Raw genomic sequence first — 20,089 nt, forward strand, 5'->3', positions numbered from 1 at the left:
GGTTCTGAGCATCGGGTTTGGATCGGTGCCTATGTATATTTTCTTACCTTAGTGAATTATGTTTGATATTTGCTAGTTTACTTTAATGTTTAAATCAGTTTACTTTGAGCATATGAGATAATTGGATAGTCTTAACAAAAACCATAGCTCCAAGCCTTTTTTTAATTAAAAAAAATAGGTACTCTCTTCTTCCTCCGTCCCTTGTCAAGAAAAGTAACATGGGCCAGCCTAGTACTCCTCCGGTCCTAATTATAAGACCCAATTGACTTATTTGAGGAAATTAAGGAAGTAAGTTAAGTTGGTTATTTATAATAAATAAGTGTTGTCATTCCTAAAATATCCTTGCTAATTAAGTATATTGGCTAAAACTATCATTATTAGAAGGATTATCTTGGAAAAAAATGCATAAATATAAGAGACAAAATGGATTGGGTCTTATAATTAGGACCAAATAAAAAGTCAAATTGGGTCTTATAATAAGGACAGGAGTAGTGGTGGACCAAGTCCAATTCAGTCTTGGACCTGGACTGAACCGGTCAACGGACCAAAATCAACCCGATCATTTTTCACATCTAACCTACTACAGTTCCATAGTTGTACAGCCCAAATTTACACATCTGCGTTGTTTTCTGGTGGTCCATTTTAACTTTCAAGTTTCAAACACCGTGTCCATTAAACGGTGCAAATTCAATTTTGGGATCCAAATTGACGTTTAGCGTAAGCAAAGGCGTAATTACCTTTGCGTTCTTCCAACTCAAGTATACGAAATTGTACTCATGATTTACAATTTTTAAAATAATTGACTAAAATTTTCGGAGAGATTAGTTTGAAAATTGTTAGGTTGAAAGTGATGACTTGTCAACATGCCATTGGGTCACATCTAATAAGACCCAGTTGCCTTCAGCGTGGCATACATCTCTGTCTGATCTGGCACGGGCTGCAAATTAATTATTAATTAATTAATCACGTCACTTAAATTCCACGTCGGAAACTCCAGGACGATTCACTATTTAGAAACCTTCTTCCTTCCATTGGTTCCCTCAGCCAATGCTGCTGCTCATAGAGAGAGAGAGAGAGAGAGAGAGAGAGAGAGTAGCTGTTGACCCAGAGATCTAGGGCTGCTTTGCAAGTCTATTGAATTCAGGGAAGAAATCTTTATCTTCTGCTCTTTCAATTTCGCATCTTTTCCATCTGGGTAAGTTTTCCGATTTGACTTTCTGCGTTCAATGATCCGCAGATCAATCCCAACATTGGTTTGAATTTTCTGTCTGCGATTTTTATCTTGTAAGATGGATAGCAATTATTCTTCGATACCTAAAAGTACATACGTAGAATTACAGCCTCCATCTGATTCCCCTAACCATTCAGACTCCCCGGGAAGTTTATCTTTTAATGAGGCCGGTTATTTGAGATCTAAGGATGTCGAAGGAGATGATATTGATGATGATCTTGAAGCCGATGTTGATAATTATCCTCTTGTTGTTAGCGGGCCTAATGGTGGTTCCGGGGTAGCCGGGGCTGTGTTCAATCTGACTACCACGATTATTGGGGCGGGGATTATGGCCCTCCCTGCCACAATGAAAGTTCTTGGAGTGGTTTTGGGGCTTGTGTTGATCATTTTGATGGGGCTTGTGTCACAAATTACTGTTGAATTGTTAGTGCGATTTTCGGTTTTGTGTAAGGCATCGTCTTATGGAGAGGTTGTTCAACATGCCATGGGAAGACCGTGGAGGATTTTGTCTGAAATCTGTATCATATTGAACAATGCTGGTATGCTAATTGTTTATCTGATAATCGTGGGGGATGTTATGTCTGGTTCTGTTCGTCATATGGGGGTTTTTGATCAATTAATGGGGAATGGGGTGTGGGACCAGAGGAAGCTTGTGATTTTGGTTGTCATGGTTATTTTTCTTGCACCACTTTGTTCTTTGGACAAGATTGACTCGTTAAGCTTGACTTCAGCTGCATCTGTGGCTCTTGCTGTTGTGTTTGTTGTGGTTGCTTTTGTTGTGGCTTTTATTAAGCTTGTAGAGGGGAGGATCGATGCTCCAAGGATGGGTCCTGATTTTAGTTCAAAGCAGTCCATCTTAGATTTGCTTGTGGTGATCCCAATCATGATGAATGCATATATTTGCCATTTTAATGTGCAGCCAATATACAATGAACTTAAAGGTAGATCTCCTCAAAAGATGAACCGAGTAGGAAGGATCACCACCATATTATGTATCTTGGTATATGCTTCAACAGCACTAGCGGGCTATCTACTATTTGGGAACAATACAGAGTCCGATGTGCTGACTAATTTTGATAAGGATCTTGGAATTCGTTTTAGCTCAGCCCTGAACTATATTGTCCGGATTGGCTACATTCTCCATTTGATACTCGTTTTTCCTGTTATCCATTTCTCCCTGCGGCAGACAGTGGACTCATTGGTGTTTGAGGGATCAGCACCTCTTTCAGAGAGCAGGAAGAGATCTCTGGGGTTGACGGCGGTTCTGTTAGTCCTCACATATATTGGCTCTACCATGATTCCAAACATTTGGACTGCCTTTAAGTTTACTGGGTCAACATCGGCAGTGTCACTTGGATTTATTTTCCCACCTCTTATTGCCTTGAGATTAAGCCATCAAGGTGGCTTGAGCCATTCAGAAAGGTTATTTTCATGGTCAATGTTGGTTCTGGCGGTGATAGTTAGCATAGTTGGAGTCGTTGGCAATGTCTATAGCATCAAGAGTAAATCTGACTGAATCGTTGTTCAGGGTTGCTTTTGCCATGAATCGGGCAGAACTATGGTTGTACACGAAATGCTTAGGCAAAAAAGGTGACTCTGTTCATTGGCTCCTATGCGAAATGGATTCAATTTGCAGACTGTAGGTGCTGAGAAGCCCCTTCAGGCTTAGCGATTGGGGAAATATACTTGTTTTCCCCCTCAACCTCACTCATGATACTACTCATGATAAGAGGTGCACATAGAGGCTTCTAAAGGTTCATTATCTTTATCATTATGAGTATTATTTTTTTACCAATTCATTTGGCTATTATTTTACTCTCATCAGAAGTATTTGTTGCTGATTAGTTTTCCGCGGGCATATCTACGATTTAAATATAATTAATAGTTCTTTATGCTAGTCTTATTCTCATGGTCATTCTTTCACAGAAGAATGGTTTTGTACCTATTGTAATTTGTAACAGAGTATATTGCCAGGTTTAATATAAACTCCGAGATTCGTTCAGTTTATGGCTGAAAGTATATGTTGATTTACCTTTTGGCCTGGGAAAATATGTTGATCTATGAATACATTTTTCAAGACTGGTACTGCTTTGCTAATCTCTATTGGCAAAGTGTTTGAATAGTATAAAATTTTCTTTAATTATGGTGAAATGGTTCAACTGGAAACCATTTTGATTTGACATTTAGTTTCATTGCTATCCTCATTTAAAGTACCGACAGAAAATGGTATGCATATATGAATCTAGTCCGAATACCACACATCATTTTAGTTCCTGCTTCTTCCCTCTTCCTTGTGTGTGTGTGTGTTTTTGTCTTTGTTTTTCTTTTTTGGGTTGGGGGGGGGGTAATGGATGATTAAATAAGTTGGAACCCTTAAAAAGAAGACAGGGGGGCATGCAAATATAGAATCAGATTCAAAGGACTAAACATAACTACTGTACACCAACAAAACTTTAATGGCAAGGACAGAAGTATAATTATGTTGATGATGGAACCGATGAGGTTTATAGCAGTTGATCATCTAGGAATGCATCTAAAGTTAACCTTTGCAAAACTCAGTTATGATAATTGCTAGAATAGCTAAGAACTGACTTTTGTAAAATAGAAAATCAACCCAAACCAAGAAAAAAAATGGGACCAAAACCATGTTTTACATGTTGGACGAAAAGTTGCCTTCAGAACTGGGTTTTACAAATGAAATTAGTTTTTACTTACAGATGTTTGTCTCAGAAACCCAAAATCGCAGTTAGTTAATGTGAAAAACATGCTTTTTCCTGATTGTTTTGGAGGAAGTAGTTTTAGTGTGTTACCCAAACACACTATACTAAGACGCCTTAGATATAACGGAGTGCTATCAACTTCAGTCTATCCCAATGCAGCAATAATTTCTTACAGCCATCATCCAAGAACTCAATTATATGACGTGTACGTGTGTTTAGAAATTTGTTTACTGATCGCTTTTCCTCAAGCTCTGAAGCGATTGCAATCTGTTCAGAGCATATATCCATTGAAGTGGACACAATGAAATGATCATATTAAAGGATTTGATTGAATAACTTCTTTTGATTTAAATTGAAGATGAAAAGTGAAATTTGAATTGAATTTGCACAAAGCAAGTTATTACCAAAAGAGACCAGTAAAATGGTCCTATCACCAAAAATCTTATAGTTTAGTAATATGAAAGTTTTTCTATAAATAAAAGGTTACGAGTTCAATTTGGCCTGTAACCTAATTATGAACATATGTCTAGAAAGATGAAGTGAACCCACAAGTATAAAAAAATTGCGTCGAGAGAGAGCTCTCTTCAATTGAATTTCATCATGAGCAAATTTGAGTTAGTCATATTATATTAGGTATCAAATGATACTACAAAAATAATTTATGAGTCCTTGAAAATCTTAAATTGAGTAAAATGGAGAGTAGCTCAGAAGGTTTAGAATGTAATTTCAGCTAGCAGATGTAATTGATTGAAAATGCAACTCATTCCTGCTGTTTAATATTTGACCAATACACCAATTAGTAACGCGTTTTCAATTATAGATGGTGGTTGACTAAGGTTGTTAACCTGTGATTATAATGTCAATGCCACCTACTAGTAGGGTTTGTTTGAACTTTGAAGCAATTAATTTATCTTTTAGTGTTAAAAAAAAAAGAGGTAGGATTTGCAGTTTGCAGAAGAGGAAAGAATTCATGAGGATCCATTAATCTTAAATAAATTTAAACATGACTACTAAACTTTCTCCGGAAGAAAATAACAAACAAAAAGCTTCAACATTACCTTAATTACTTTGCATTACAAAAAAACCTTAATTTACGATCCCATTACTTTTCTTTAGAATTAGACTTTTGATGGCTTCATCTTGCATAAAAAAAATTAATTAAAATTAATGACCTAATCGTACAGTAGCATGACTTTACCTTTTAAAGGTGATAAGTTGTAAGTTCAGTCCTACTAACATTGAGAAAAAAGTTCAATCTTGCTAATATATTTATAGTAAAAGTGAAGAGTTTGATTTCTAAAATGCTTTAGGCCGTTTTATTAAGGAGATATTTGGAAAGAAATCAAACTATAATTTTAAAAATGATTTTATGATATACACAAAGTATGTGAGAAAAGTTTTATTTTGATTCGTGTGAAGTTATTTTTTTAAGTGTTTTTTTTTTTGGAATAAATCAAACAACTCCCCAATCCAACGAAACCGGATCTGTAGGGTTTGAGAAGTCTGACCCTCCTGCAGTTTGACTTGAACAAGCCAATGAAAACGACACTGCAGGGTATTCTAGCAACTACTCGAACATCGAGAACACATCTGGATCTAGAAGATCTATCAAATTTACAAAATTGTCTACATGTAAAACTTAAAAAGATCATTTATTTTAAAAAACTGAAGTTTAATTTGATATGCTAAAATGGAATATAGTGTTCTCTCACGTTTTGAAGGCCAAATATTATGCTAAAATTAAGAAAATTATTGATATTTTGGCCAATAATATAAATGGATGAAGCACAGCGGTAGCATAGATCTAGAGGAATAAGACTAATTAAGGATCATGAATTAAAAGAAGTAGCTTTGACATAAAGTTTCCCACACATCGCACGTGACCCATATTTTTCACTTATAAAAGCCTATATCATATCATGTCATGTCCCCATGCCTTAGCTTGTGATAGAATTTACATCTATGTTGCCAGATTCTCACTTGATTCTGATTCCCTTTTATTTTCCTTTTTTTAAAAAATACAATTATTTAATATTTCATGCTACCATGTCATGTTTTAATGTTCTTAGGCCTAACAAAGATGACTTTTTAAAAGCTATATTACATAGAATTTTTCTTGAACTCAGTAACATGTATAAATGATTTCTTTAATATCTCAAACTTAATAATAAAACCTTCGAAAAATTTTAAATTTTATACCCCCTTAAACTTTATTTTTGTGTGCATCTGTAATCCCTCAAATTTTGAGTTATATGCATATTAAACCCCTTAAACTTTAAGTTGTAGATAAATAATGAACAAGATTAATAGTATGTGAGTTATCCAAATAAATATAACTCAAGTTATTTCCCTTCGAATCAATCACTAATTTTAGTTTGAATTTCTTCGATAAGTATAAAGGGATAGTTTTAGGCCACAGTTTCTATGAAATGTAGGGCATCGTTCAACCTTGGAGCTTGTAATATGAATGAATCCTCTGTAATTTGCATCCCCGTTCATTATACTGAGGATCACCGTTCATCATTTCCCAGCCAACTTTGCTTGGTTTTGTGTCAACAAACATGGGTTAGGTTGCTTACTTGGTACCTAATTTAAAGCAGAAAAATGGGGTCCTTATTCTTTATTATGTCATCGTGATCACTGAGTAGTACATTAAGTAACATGGGGTCTTGTTAAATCCAAAATTAGGTTAATTCCTTTTCCAACTTTTAACTCCTTTGCATAAAAACCGCCAAATCCTACTTAACAAATACTCCTAAGAGTAATAACAAGCCTAATATCAAGGATTCGTGTCTAGTATAAATAACTACTTCCTTATAATGTGATGAGCGGGGTTTGATTTCTCATTAGAAGAAGTGTTTTCATTTAGATCTACCTGACTATATACTTGTGTGCAATAAAAAGGGGTACCATAAAAAATAAGAATTTTTTTTTTGAGTTATACAATTACGTCAATATTAAACCTAATTTTAGGACCCTCTTTAACAATGCATTGAAACAATTTGTCGTTGACAAAGAAAATAAGAATTTACCCAAACACTTTGTAACCTGCTTTCCTAGATCGTAGGTTCGAACCTGCTGGGAACTTCTGATCATTAGTGCCTGTCCTCTTTAATTAAAATAAAAACAATTTGGTAATACCCAAAAAGCCATATGCCTTGTTCACATGGGAACAGTACTGAAGGCTTTAAATTTGTGTCTGCATAGATTCAAATCCACATTGATAAGATCATGTGAGGATGGAAGCTTAAATCAGGACACCACCAAAAGTATTTTATACTTGTGCAATGGCAGACAAGGGATAGTGTTTGAGCCGTTTACTAAAATGCTGCAACAACCTCTTCTGATTTTTAAGAGTGGAGGTGGTTTTGGCATGGAGCAAACAATTTTCCCCCTTTTTTAAAAAAGGAGATATGGCTTACTTCTTGTCTTTTTACTTTTAAGGTTTACTTTTTATTTTGGAAAGATGCACTAGGCTTGGGAACTATCACATGGCTACTACTGACAGTACTGGGGAAAATCATTACCTAAATATAAATATAAGACTTATTTAATTAATTTGATTAGATTAAAAATGTTAGATAAGTTAGTTAATTATAAGAAATATGACATGTTTTTCTTAAAATACCATAATCATCTTTCTTAATATTCTTTCTTCCCTTTCTATTTGATTATGGTTGAGAGGCTATCCATAGGGGTAATTTAAGAAAAATTAATAAATAAGAGAAATATGTCTTATATTTAAAACTAAAATTAACTTAATAATTAAGTCTTATATTAATCACAAGAAGAGGAGTATTATTTTATCCGTAAAATATTACCTTTTGGTGATGGCAACTTTTGAAACGTCCAAACCAGTAAGTAATGCATAAAAAATCATAGGCATGGGTTAGAGTCTAATTGGATAAAGATGGCACAAAATAAAACCAAAGTCGTTCTGTGATCACAAGCCAAATTAATCTCAGACTTATTCTTATATTCCCTCTGGTCTAAGATATAGAGTGTTGGATTTAGTACTAAATATAAAACTTTAATCTGTTTTTTATATTTATGAATATTTTACAAAAATTATGTTATATTTATTATAAATAACTAATTTATTTGACTTATTTAATATATTTAAATTAATTAACTAGTTCTTGTATTAAAAATAAGATGTAACAATATATAAAGAAAGGGTATTGGAAAACAAGACTTCAACACAGATGTCAACCTGATATTCAACATGATTGATCCGGCGGGATTAAGTAATGGAGTCATTATAGTTAGTGCTGCATTATTCTATGAAAAGCAAAAACCTCTTTTACGTTAATCTATGCAAGAAATTTCACGCTTCTCTCCTTTTAACCCCTTCGTGAAAAAGGAAAAATCCCTCAATTGAATCCTAATGTTCTGGTCCACAATCTATTGCACACAAATAAAAAATTATAGTTCAATAGAAGCTACATAATTAAATATATGCAAATTTGTATTATTTTTTCAAATATATTCCAATAAAAAATCAATTATTTTTTCAAATATGCTCTAATAAAAAATCAACACTACATTAATTATAATAAATTAATTTCTCATAACATTTAATTGTATAGAAGGGTAAAGTTGGGAAAAATTAAATGTTTTAGATATTGATTTGAGGGGCTCCTGTCAATCATTTGAGAAATTTAATTATTTAGCATTGCACACTTCCAATGCTTATGGGTCTCTTGCTTTTTTCTACCCAGTATGGGATTCATTCATAAGTTACAGAAATTGTGAATTTGTACTAGCGTTTCATCCACTTTTCACCGAAGGAAAGCGGAACAAGAAAGCAATAGCCCTTACTTGGACAAGTTTCAAAATTTATAGGTTGCTTTTAGTTTAACCAAAGCCCTCATCATGTTCGTCAAAATGCCTCTATGGGTTTGAATTGAAGAATGAAGACTGTGATGGTTTACACTGTCTTAAAGTAGATACACAAAACAAGTGATGTGGTCCCTGCGACGCCCCTTTTTCCAAGCCGTGATTGATGGCATTGCGTCTTAAAAAAGGAATTCTTTCATTCTCACTCCTTGAAGCTTGATAACACTTGGCCTCATTTTGGAGGGAACATGAACACGGGCTTGCACTTGCATACTACCCCACACTACACTTCCTCTTGCATTTTCTTCAGTGATTCCCAAGATTCAACTATAATACTCAACTTACAAAAGCATAGCCACCCTCCACAAACTCTCATTAGTCCCTCCCTTGACTTAAAACCAGTTTCTTTTGAATACTCGTCTCTCTCTCTCTGATTTCACATCATATTTCGGCAACACACATTCCTTCACCATGGATTGGTTCTCATGGCTTTCAAAGACCGGCCTTGAACCCTCCCTAGTGTATGAATATGGCCTTGCTTTTGCTCACAATGAGCTTGAAGAAGAAGACATAGTTTACTTCAACCATGAGTTTCTCCAGAGCATGGGCATCTCCATAGCCAAGCACAGACTAGAAATTCTCAAGTTAGCTCGGAAGGAGAAGGGGAAAAGCCCTCCTGCAGTAGCAAGGCTAATTGTGGCGATCAAGAGGACAAAGAGGTGCTTAGCTAATTACATTCGGACATTCGCTCACTGTGACGAATCAGCTCTTGTGGTTGTGCCAACAAAGCGTACTAGTTATGGTACTAGGTGGAAGAGTGCAGTGGTGAAGAGAAACAAAAGGCTGATGATTGCTAAGCAAGAGAGGCTCTTTCTCACCAATGGAACTCCAACAACAGTAGTGCCTGCTTTGCCTGGTCTTGAAGGGTTTTCTAGTCCTGTGCTGTACACAGACCAGAAGGAGGAGAAGATGGAGGCAGATGAAGAAGATGGGTATTGGTCAGCTGCTATGGAAGAGATCAGGTGGGATACTTTGTTCAAGGATTTGAAACCCAACTAAAAGCTCTTCCTTTTCTTAATATTTCTTGGTAAAATTGCAAACCCAGGAAATTTAACAGATGTGTTTAAATTCTTCTAGGTCCAGGGAGGGAGATAATTGTATTTTTCCCCATTTTCGTAGGCGGTTAACTTCATCCTTGATTTTAAATTAATGGGTGAAAAATAAAGCATTTTGGGTTCTTCTACCAGAGAGATTTGAATATGTTCTTTATAGGATCTTACTTTTTTTCCTTTTAGTGGTTGGTGGGTCATGCAGATGGGTAACTTTTGGCAACTTGTCTGATTTAGTCATAAGACTGTCTCCTTTGCTTTTCTGTATGTTCATGTCTTTTAGCTTGATAGGGGAAAAATTGTGCTAGATTAGCGTCTTTACAGGGAGAGAAGGATTGGAACAGACAATTAGGTTTAAGATCTGTTGCAGATTAGTCTCTGCTCGGGGCCTTGAGCTTTTGCATTGTACTAGGCATTGTGGTGAATATACATATTTTAGACGAGTGAGTATATCTAAAACTTGTTTGGCAATCATGTCTTTGAATACTGTCTTTAACATTTCTTGCCACCAGTCTTCTGAATTCTGCAACATGCTAACATCATGGGTTGAACAGTGAGGACCCATTTAATTTATTGCGATCATTACTAGTCTGCCATGTCTTTCCATTTAATGCTTGGGCTTTGGTTTTGGGAAATGGGCAATCTTATCCTGATTCGATTTCTGATGGGGCATCATAATGGGTCTCAGCAGACGAGCATCAAAATTCTGAAGAACAGGAATTTTATAGCCATGTGTGCTTTATCAGATCATAAATAGCCTTGTCTGCTTTATGCGGTTTTTGAGCCATCAAAGTTCAGCTTATATCAATTAAAAGCGTTCCTGGGAGGAGAGAAAGCAGCCTTAATTTCAACTATTTCAATGTCTTCGAATACATCAGCCACTGATTTTTTTGCAACTTTTTTTGGCTCACCGCAAATCCGATGAACAATTTTTAGGAACACAAGTGCACTAAGATAAGATAAAGAAACCATTAAGAATGCATCAAAATGTTTATGACTTGTTTTTACACAAGACTCAAGGTGAATTAGTATTGTTCATTTGACGTGCAAGCAATGTGGTTTCTTACAACTTTTATAAATACATTGATATTGATGGCGACTTCCAATCAATTCTCTGCACTAATCTTGAGGATAAGATTGTGCTTAGGAAAAGTTCCCTAATACTACTAATGTAAAACTGAAAAGGAAAAATATGACAAAAACCATGAAAGTTCATAACAGCATTACTTGGAATCAGATTCTCTCCACCCCTCTTTTCTCTCTCTATCCTCAGTTAAAAATGGACAGAAAATGAATGATCTTTGGTACAAAATTTTCCAATGCCACTTGCCGCTAATGGATTTTAAAATGTAGGGACCATCCTTTCGAGAAATATCAGAAGACAGAAATGGGGGAATCCATGTGAATTATCCTCAAGGGACACTGTAAATAATACGAGTCTTCTGGTAGATCCAGCATTACTACATACCAGAACTTGGATTTTGAGATCTCACCAATTAAGACCCAAAAAATATGGAATCATTCATAATACTCTGGAGCGTAAGAACATTTCAGAAGTAACTCAGGAGACCCATGCTATACTAGTTTCCCTATGTTTTATTGACTATGCCTCAGTGATATTGGTATTATTACATCTTGTGTCTAGCAGATATAACTTTTTAACTATTCAGTGATCTGAAGCTTGAGGGAGACGAAAAGAGCCCCCAGCATACAGCATTTGGTAAACTGGGCGTATTCTAACGGTCAAAATTATACTCAAGATGGTGCCTAATCCACAGAGGCCGGCCAAAACCAGAAAGGTGAGCCTGAAACAATAAGGACCATAGCAGGTGGAACCTCCAGACTTGGAAGCTTCTGCATCATATACACGACCAGCTAGCAGAGCAGAGAAAAGAAGAGCACCGATTGGATTTCCTAGTTGTATGAAACCACTAAGAACACCAAAGTGCTTTAGACCGAAAAGCTCGGACACAGTAGAGATCATTATTGAAAATTGAACCCCATAGCAGACTCCAAGCAAAGCCGTTGCAACATAAAGAGTGCCGTCATAAGCCAGAGCGTAAAGGACAAATACTAGGATCATAATAATCTGTGCGCAAGTCATCCAAAATGTTCGAGGTAGCGTCTTTGACCTGCCATGAAAAATGTCTCATCAATATATACCCAAAACAAATAAATGATAATCAAGACTAGTAGAAAACAGTTGAAAATGTATTAAGAAGTTCATAGCAGAGAAACTAAGATATAGTATAAGCTTGTCATGCAAATTCAATGCAAAGTTAGCCACCATTTAAAACTGTATGATGAAGATGAAAAGCAAATGCTCATGTCTTGTGCACTCTATGATTAATTGAGTAAAATACCTGACAAAGTGTTCAGAAACTATACCAGCACCAAGACGACCGATGAAGTTGCAAAAGCTAAAGACTGAGAGCAAAATGGTTGTATCACTAACACCTTGAGCGACTCCTATTTGAGCTAAATTATTAAGAACTGTAACTCCTGAACCAACCCCTAAAAAATAAACAAACCAGAGAAGCCAGAAATCAGCCTTGATCATAGCTTCACGGAAATTGAAATCTTCCCCCCTTTTAGGCCTTCTTTTCTTCCTCACTGCTCCCTCCCCTTCTGCAAGGAGTATCTCAATATCTGAAGCATACTCATTTTCATTGGAACTCCCAAGACATGCAGCTGAGGAAGATGGTGTCAACAATGGATCTAAATGGGTCAAATCATCATCAGATACCAGCTGACCTGAAGAACCATCCTGTTGTCCTTTTTTCTTGGCAGGGAATAGTGTCATTCTAACTGGAATAGCGAGTGGAGTCATCAAGAGTATAATCATTATGGCAATTAAAGTGTAGGACACAGCTTCACTTATGGAAATAACCTGATTTAATACTGTGGTGGTGACAAGATAGATGGCAAGTAAAATGCTTGCAACTTGTACCAAAATGAAGTGAATATGAACCGAGGAGTCTTCCCCAGAAGCAGGAGTACAGGGTCGAACAAAGTACATCAAAGCTAGGCATACAACAGGAAGTCCAATTGCAAGAAACAACAAGAGTTTTGAAGAAGAATCTTTAAGTATCGTGCTATAAATCAACGTATACACTGCAGCACTAATCCCCACATAACCTTTAAGAATCCCTGAAACAGTGCCCCTACTGAGAGGGAAGTTCCTCATGTTTGTAACAAGCACAGCTGTTCCAAACCACGCACAACTGTTAGCGGCAACGCAAAGGGCAAGCCATAACTGCAAATCCATGGGAAGAGGTTAGACACGCATATGCATACAAGGAAAGCTGCACAGTAAAGCACAGAACTGACAGACGGAGCTACCTCATATCGACAGAAAATCATGTAAGCAGAAAAGCATGTAGATTATGAAATGAATCAAAGGTGATAAATATCTCCTAGACATTTTATTGGAAAGCTTCGTCTTATAACAGTTCGTAGTGCTGATGGAAAATGCATTCATTATCAAATGAAGACAAATTAGCATCGGGGCCATTGGTCATCTACTACAGCTTAAACGCTCTAGAAAGCTGAAAATTATCATGTAATATCATTTTCAATGCTGTTTTACAATATTAACTTTCCGTTTAGATTAGCTGTAGATAATTGACTTTGTGCACTACCCGGTAAAAATGTAAGAAGAGTTTAGTCTCGTAAAATGCAAAAGCAATTTTTTTAAGTTGATCCAAACAAGGCAAATCAAATGTTTTTTGTAAATTGCACAGAACTTCAAAGAAGCCCTGAACCAAGTTCTTCAATCACGGAGACTAAACCGCAAGTAATCATGATCCATGAAGCTGGGTTCGACAGGCAATATTCCTCTATTGTTTACCCAATAGTTCAATCCAGGGGCTGTGACAATATGGCAAGCTCGAAAGCGTTTGCCTAGCAGTAAGCCAGATGACCCCATAACCCTTGCGAGCTTGCCTAACAGTAAGCCAGGTTCAGCAAAACAATTGAATCCGTCCAGAAATTTTTTCAATTAAAGATTTAGGGTGTTTGGGTAACCTCAAAGTACTTCTCAGACGACAAATCGAGACAAACTTCTCCATATATTTATTTACTTTGTACAGAGCACTTTTAAAAAGCATTTTTAAAATGGTTTTGTTTCTACCCACCCACCCCCTAAAAATACAACCAACTTGAAGCTTCAATCCTAGAAAACTTAACATCCGATTATTAAATGTAGGTAGAAGTTATTTCCATCAAGATAAAAGCTTAATTCAAGTTTCGATCACAAAATGAGAGAAACAGGGCATCTCAATTACCAGAATATAAGGCAAGCTCGAAACGGTTTGCGTAAGAGTAAGCCAGATAACTCCATAACCCAAGAAACAAAGCACCGAACCAATCAGAATCAAAGCCCAAGGAGGGAGCTTATTGCAGGCATAACCAGCAGGCAAACTCACGCTTTCGCCGATATCATTAGCCACTCCAAGCATAGTCACCTGTTGCTGATTGAGACCCAGTACCGATTTGAGCGCAGATGAGTAAAGCGGGAAGTCGTAGGAATTCCCAGCAGCGATTTGGACCCATACTGCAGCAGCAAGACCCACCCATGGCGGTCTGCTTCCAGCTTTGAGAACCGGTTTGGGCATTTCCTATTATCAGAGTTACCGCCTCAACTCAAGTGATGAAAAGAAGAGAATTTTATGGTGGGTTTGAGAAGTCTAGCGATCCGATTCAAAGCTGAGTGCGAGGAAGCAAGTGCGGGCGTCACTCGAAATGTGATCAGCAAATAAGAGTTGCTCAGAGGAAATGAACAGAGACTCAGAGAAGGAAGACGAGCTAACACGAATTTACCATGCTCGCGTGGATTGGTTCTCTGAGTGATTTTATAGCTTAAGCTTATCAAAATTGCTGGTTCTGTGCAGATTGAAATTTAATGTATTGATTTTATTTAACGAAGGCAGGTGGCAACCCACAGTCAATTGATGAACCTTTAGGCGGAGCCTTTTTCCACAAAAATCGTAAAACTTTCAAAGTTTTTAATCGCAATCATGATGATGCCCCACGCACGCGGACCTGGCTTCTCTCCGCTGCCAGGTCCCTCCGCTGCCCTCCTCTACCCAAAACACTGCCGTTTTGGGTGCAAAATGATGGGGCTGAATCTTTTTTTTTTTTTTGAAGTTTTTTTAAGTAGCATCTGATATTCTAAAATAATTTTTGATATACTTAACACATTAAAATTTTTTTTTATAAGCACCTTTCATTTTAATTTTTTTAAAAACTCAGTATCTTAAATTATTTTTTCAGTAGTATCTGGTGTTTTACAATAATTTCTTATACACTAAGTATTCTAAAATATTTTTTCAGTAACATTCAGTATCTTAAATATTGTTGCTACTTCACAAACACTTTTAAGGTAAAAACTATTTTTATGATATTGGATGTCACTAAAAGAATATTTTATAATACTGGGTGTAACAAAAAATTATTTTAGAACATTGGATGCTTATGAAAAAAAGATATTAGATACTACTTAAAAATTTTTTTAAAAAAAATAAAATGAAAGGTGCTTATAAAAAAATTTTTAATGTGTTAAGTATATCAAAAATTATTTTAGAATATCAGATGCTACTTAAAAAAACTTCAAAAAAAAAAAAGATTCAGTCCCCCTCATTTTGCACCCAAAACGGCAGTGTTTTGGGTAGAGGAGGGCAGCGGAGGGACCTGGCAGGCAGCGGAGAGAAGCCAGGTCCCACGCACATACGCACACCATGTTGACATGATCCCCCAGTCATATGCCCTCTGCGACACAACAGTCAATTAATCTGCTTGTAATGAAGTCCTAAACGCTTGTCCGCGGTGGTTTGGAAAACCATTATGCCGTAGGATTTTATAGTACAGTATTTTATTTTCGATGTCGGATCACAGATATCATGGTGGATTAATTAATAATTATATTTTGTACTGACTAATTGGAGTAAATTATTATCAGGAAACAAAAGCATAAAATGATATGATGTTTATAAGTTAATTCTTTTTTAAAATCCGATTTGGATCAAGAGAATAATAGTTAGGATGATAGAAAATGTAATAAGAAAGAAAAACTAGAGAGATGATAGGAAAAATGGGAGAAAATTAGTTGGTAAATACTCGTAGTACTTAGAATGATAGGTTATGTAAAAAAAGATAAGTTGTATGTAAGAAATATAGTTTGCGCGAAACATTATTTAGACATAGAATATTAATTTGTACATAAAGAAGATAACTTACATATAAAAAAAAGATAGATTGTATACAATGAAAATTCATTTGCACCAAAAGAAAATATAACTCGAGAAAAGTTAAGTTGCACAAAAAAAAAAGTTAAGTGGGACTATTTGCCAATTAATATTTTTAATCAAGAATTTATCTCCAGTTTTTCCTAGATAATATTATTACAATAATAATAAATTTTTGGAGAAGAATTCACATGATATGCAGAAGCAGATATAATTCTCTTCATTTTACATTAGGTTTCGGTTTCTCTTGCTTTTCCTGTACATGGGGCTTTTGCCCCGTAACCATGCACCTAGGGCATGATCAAGATGAATACATTTCTTTTCTGTTTTGTTTTATATTTGTTTTTTAAATTAGAAGAGGGAGTACTAATGGCATGAGATTATAAATGAGATTAAACGTATAATCTCCGACTTATTGAGAGTTTTTATGTAGAACATATTAACCACATGAGATTATAAGCAGAATTAAATCCGTAACTTCTAATTTATCATAAGCTTTTATGTAACAAGGTCACAAGGTTATTGGTTTTTTTTTTTTAATTGCCCTTTATAACTGGAGTGGGATTGTTCAGTTTTTGTCTGTATTGTTAGGTTAGGGATGGGGCTTAGGGTGGAACTGAAATTATGGGGCAAGTCAGACACTTAAATGGAATATTAGCTGTTAAAAAAAGCCAGCAATTTTTTTTTGGGTAGAATAAAGTTTAGGTGAGTTGGATTCGGGGGACTCACCAAGGCCAGGGCATGCCTCCAGGCTCAAAGAGCGCTTACAGAGGTACTTACAGATCGCCCACCAACAAGGTCCTCACATCGGTAGCGGGATTCGAACTCACGACCTTATGGGTTATGAGTCGACTCCTTACCAACTGGACCAATTCTTGTTGGTAAAAAGCAAGCAATTGACCCCACTTAATAATTGAATATTTTATACAAACAAACAAACATATGCTAGCGACAAACACGTGTTAGTTTCATGATCAATCTACTTCATGGTCAGGGCGTGGCTGATGAGGACGGAAGGCAGTATACATCTCATTATACTTCACTCTTTAATGTGGACCCATCCATCCCTGTCAATGTGAGTTTTCTTCTTTGGGTTTTTTTTTTTTAGGGGCTTAAAGTTTATTTCAATTTAAACGATTGAAACCTGAAAAACTAACTTGTAACTTAATCAAAATTTAAGAACTAAATACTCTATGTTTCCCAAAAAAGTATAGTGTATTATTTCATTTTAAAAATAGATATTTAATTATTTATTATTTTTATGAGTTTTGGTTTTTTTTTTTTGCGCTTATTTTATTCAGTTTTTAAAGGGCATAGTTTTGTCATGTTTTACAGTAAATCAATGACTTAGCGAATGATGAATATAAAAATGTTCACTAAATAGGATAAAGACTTAGAGAGCCAATAATTGAGACATAATGCATTTTTTATTCCTTAAAAAAAATCTCATTCTAAGAAAGGAGAATTACATTCAGGTTTTAAAGATGAGACTTAATTACTTTAAAGCCTATCAATAAGCAAAGAGTAAGTAATAACAAGTTCCAGAGTAAAAAATGTTAACAACTTCAGACTGGTAACTTGTTATTGAGACTGTTCAGTAATTAATTTTTTTTTTCTGGGCCTTCTTGATAATTCTCTCTAATAAAAAACTAAACCCTAGATGGACATTGAATGGCATCATCTAATGAAGTTTTTTTTCCTTTTAAGCCAACAGAAGTGAGGTGTGGTTACATTGAGTTCAAATGCAAGTTGAACTGAAACTCAAGGACACATCACTGCAATAAATACATAGGAAAAAAGAGAGGAAGGGTAGCTCATAATTAAATGATTGATCCCGACCATAATGCCTAACATCATCTTGATGGCTCACTGGATCAACGTGATGGAATAACACGTGGACGGCTATTCATATATAGCGAAGATGGAAATTGGATAGACCTTTACCATAAAACTGAGTTATCATCTCAGACAGGATCCTAAATTGTTCGGATTAACTTATTAAACATGTGAGACGAATTTTATGTCGAAAAATACCAAAGTGATCTCAAATATCCACTCAAACTTGATTCTTATTAATGATATAGAGAAGCCATCATGTGTAGTAACATTAGAGATATTATCATACATAGACTAGAATGTGACGTTAGACCACGTGTTCAGAGAAGCAAATATGTGCATTGACTGATTGGTTGGATCAAAGGGCTAATCACATGAATGAGCAAAATGCTACTCTCCCGGTCTTTAATATAAGACTTATTTAGCTAATTTGATTAAATTAAAAAAGTTAAGGTAAGTTCGTTAATTATAAGATATATGACATGCTTTTCCTAAAACACCATAATCATCTTCTTTAATATCCTCTCTTTCTCTTTTACTTAATTATGATTGAGGGAGATCCACAGGAGTGATTTAGGAAAAACTGATAAATATAAAAAATAGGTCTTATATTCAGAACCAAAGTTAACTCAACAATTAGGTCTTATATTAAGGAGCGGAGGAGTATTTTGGATTATCCTCCTGCGAGTTGTATCAATCTTTTACGGTTATTTATGGGAGGATAACATATTAGCATCTAACTTCACTTTCTTTGTGCAATCTATTATTGCCAAAAAAAAAGAACTCCACAAGAAGTAATTTTATGAGACAAATGTGAAGAAGCTAATAAATCTTTATGTCCACTGTCATTCCTAATTGTCCCCTCCTGTCAGACACCGATGCTTGTTCCCATGTGTTGCCATATTATTAAGAGAAAATAATATTTAACCTCGTCGCCGTTGGCAAAGATATCACCGGCAGGGGAGGAAGTAGCTGAGAGGACGACAGAGACAGGAACAGGAGAAAGATGGGGTAAGAGGGAATTTGATCTGAAAATCTTTGAGAATCACTTGTGAACTATGTAAGATAAAGTTATTAATGTTTTTTTTTTTTTTTCCAAAGGAACTCGTGAATGACAGAACTTCCTTCACATATCTCAAATTGAGCAAGAAAGTATCTCAATTACAGGTCTTTTCCAACATTAGAAATGTACAAATTAGAAACGAGGTGTGAACATGAAGATTTTATCATTTATAATTTTTTTTTAAAAAATTAACAACTCTTTCACATTACTTACAAGCGGCACTTAAAATATTTTCGAGTTAGATATGAAAGGCAATTTTGGTATCATGTTTTTTTGCTTCCCCTTTTTTTCTAATCGCTCATGCATGGAACCCAAGCCCTTTATGGTATTTTCGAAAACTTTGATACGCTTACGATTACCGTAGTTTTCCTCCCGGGGTCCTTTGCATCTCATTTTCCCTGTTGGTATTTGCTTCGTTGCATCATGAAGCATCCCATCTTATCCGATCCATCCAACTTTGCAAATAAGTATCTTCTAAGATGCCCTAGGCCCTTAACTTCATTCTTTCCAAAATTTATATGGACATTAAATATAAATAACAGAATTCATAATTTTGAATAATTCAACTTCATCCAAATTTTATATAAGGGATAAAAAATTTATGTGAAATGAAATGCAAAAATATTATCATTATGCATATGATTAAGTTAGAATGACCCCGCCCCTGCAAATATTGCAGGAAATAAAATCAAAACTATTACTTCTAATTCTAATTATAAGATCTCATTTATAATCTACAAATAAAGTTTTATAATTAAAACCAGAAGTAGTAAAATAAGTGCACTCAACCGAAGGCTATACAGTGGGGGCAAACAGTAACTGCTGGTTTAACTTTTATTTTTAATTTTTTTCATACGACTCTCTACTCTAGCTATAATTAACTCCTGAAAACATCTTTTGCATTCACACGGACTTTAAACTTGAGAACTTGTACTGAAACCATGAAAACTTGTTGGAGCTAGTTTAACTTCTATACTGATATATTGATTGATCGATGATGCCGTGAGGGAGACAAACATGATATAGACAAATGCAAAAACAATAAC

At 35.4% G+C, this 20,089-nt stretch overlaps 3 protein-coding genes across 3 annotated transcripts; 2 read left to right on the plus strand and 1 right to left on the minus strand.

The window, feature by feature from the left end:
• Positions 1-1,045: 1,045 nt before the first annotated feature.
• On the plus strand, positions 1,046-3,371 carry LOC114735653 (amino acid transporter AVT6E). The gene has a single exon (XM_028923356.1). It carries the CDS (start codon positions 1,290-1,292, stop codon positions 2,745-2,747), a length of 1,458 nt encoding a protein of 485 aa, XP_028779189.1. The 5' UTR covers positions 1,046-1,289; the 3' UTR covers positions 2,748-3,371.
• A 5,682-nt stretch (positions 3,372-9,053) lies between these two features.
• Positions 9,054-10,370, plus strand: LOC114735663 (uncharacterized). Its single transcript, XM_028923379.1, has one exon. The coding sequence runs from the start codon at positions 9,262-9,264 to the stop codon at positions 9,847-9,849; it is 588 nt and encodes a 195-aa protein (XP_028779212.1). The 5' UTR covers positions 9,054-9,261; the 3' UTR covers positions 9,850-10,370.
• A 530-nt stretch (positions 10,371-10,900) lies between these two features.
• On the minus strand, positions 10,901-14,784 carry LOC114735654 (protein NUCLEAR FUSION DEFECTIVE 4-like). Its single transcript, XM_028923357.1, has 3 exons — positions 14,186-14,784; positions 12,263-13,155; positions 10,901-12,031 (listed from the first exon to the last, which is right to left on the minus strand). The coding sequence occupies exons 1-3, from the start codon at positions 14,513-14,515 to the stop codon at positions 11,566-11,568; spliced, it is 1,689 nt and encodes a 562-aa protein (XP_028779190.1). The 5' UTR covers positions 14,516-14,784; the 3' UTR covers positions 10,901-11,565.
• Between the last annotated feature and the right edge of the window lie 5,305 nt (positions 14,785-20,089).

Source organism: Neltuma alba, unplaced genomic scaffold (assembly GCF_004799145.2).
Source record: "Neltuma alba isolate B1F8T4 unplaced genomic scaffold, ASM479914v2 tig00013243_pilon, whole genome shotgun sequence".
In the NCBI taxonomy this organism is placed as follows: domain Eukaryota; kingdom Viridiplantae; phylum Streptophyta; class Magnoliopsida; order Fabales; family Fabaceae; genus Neltuma; species Neltuma alba.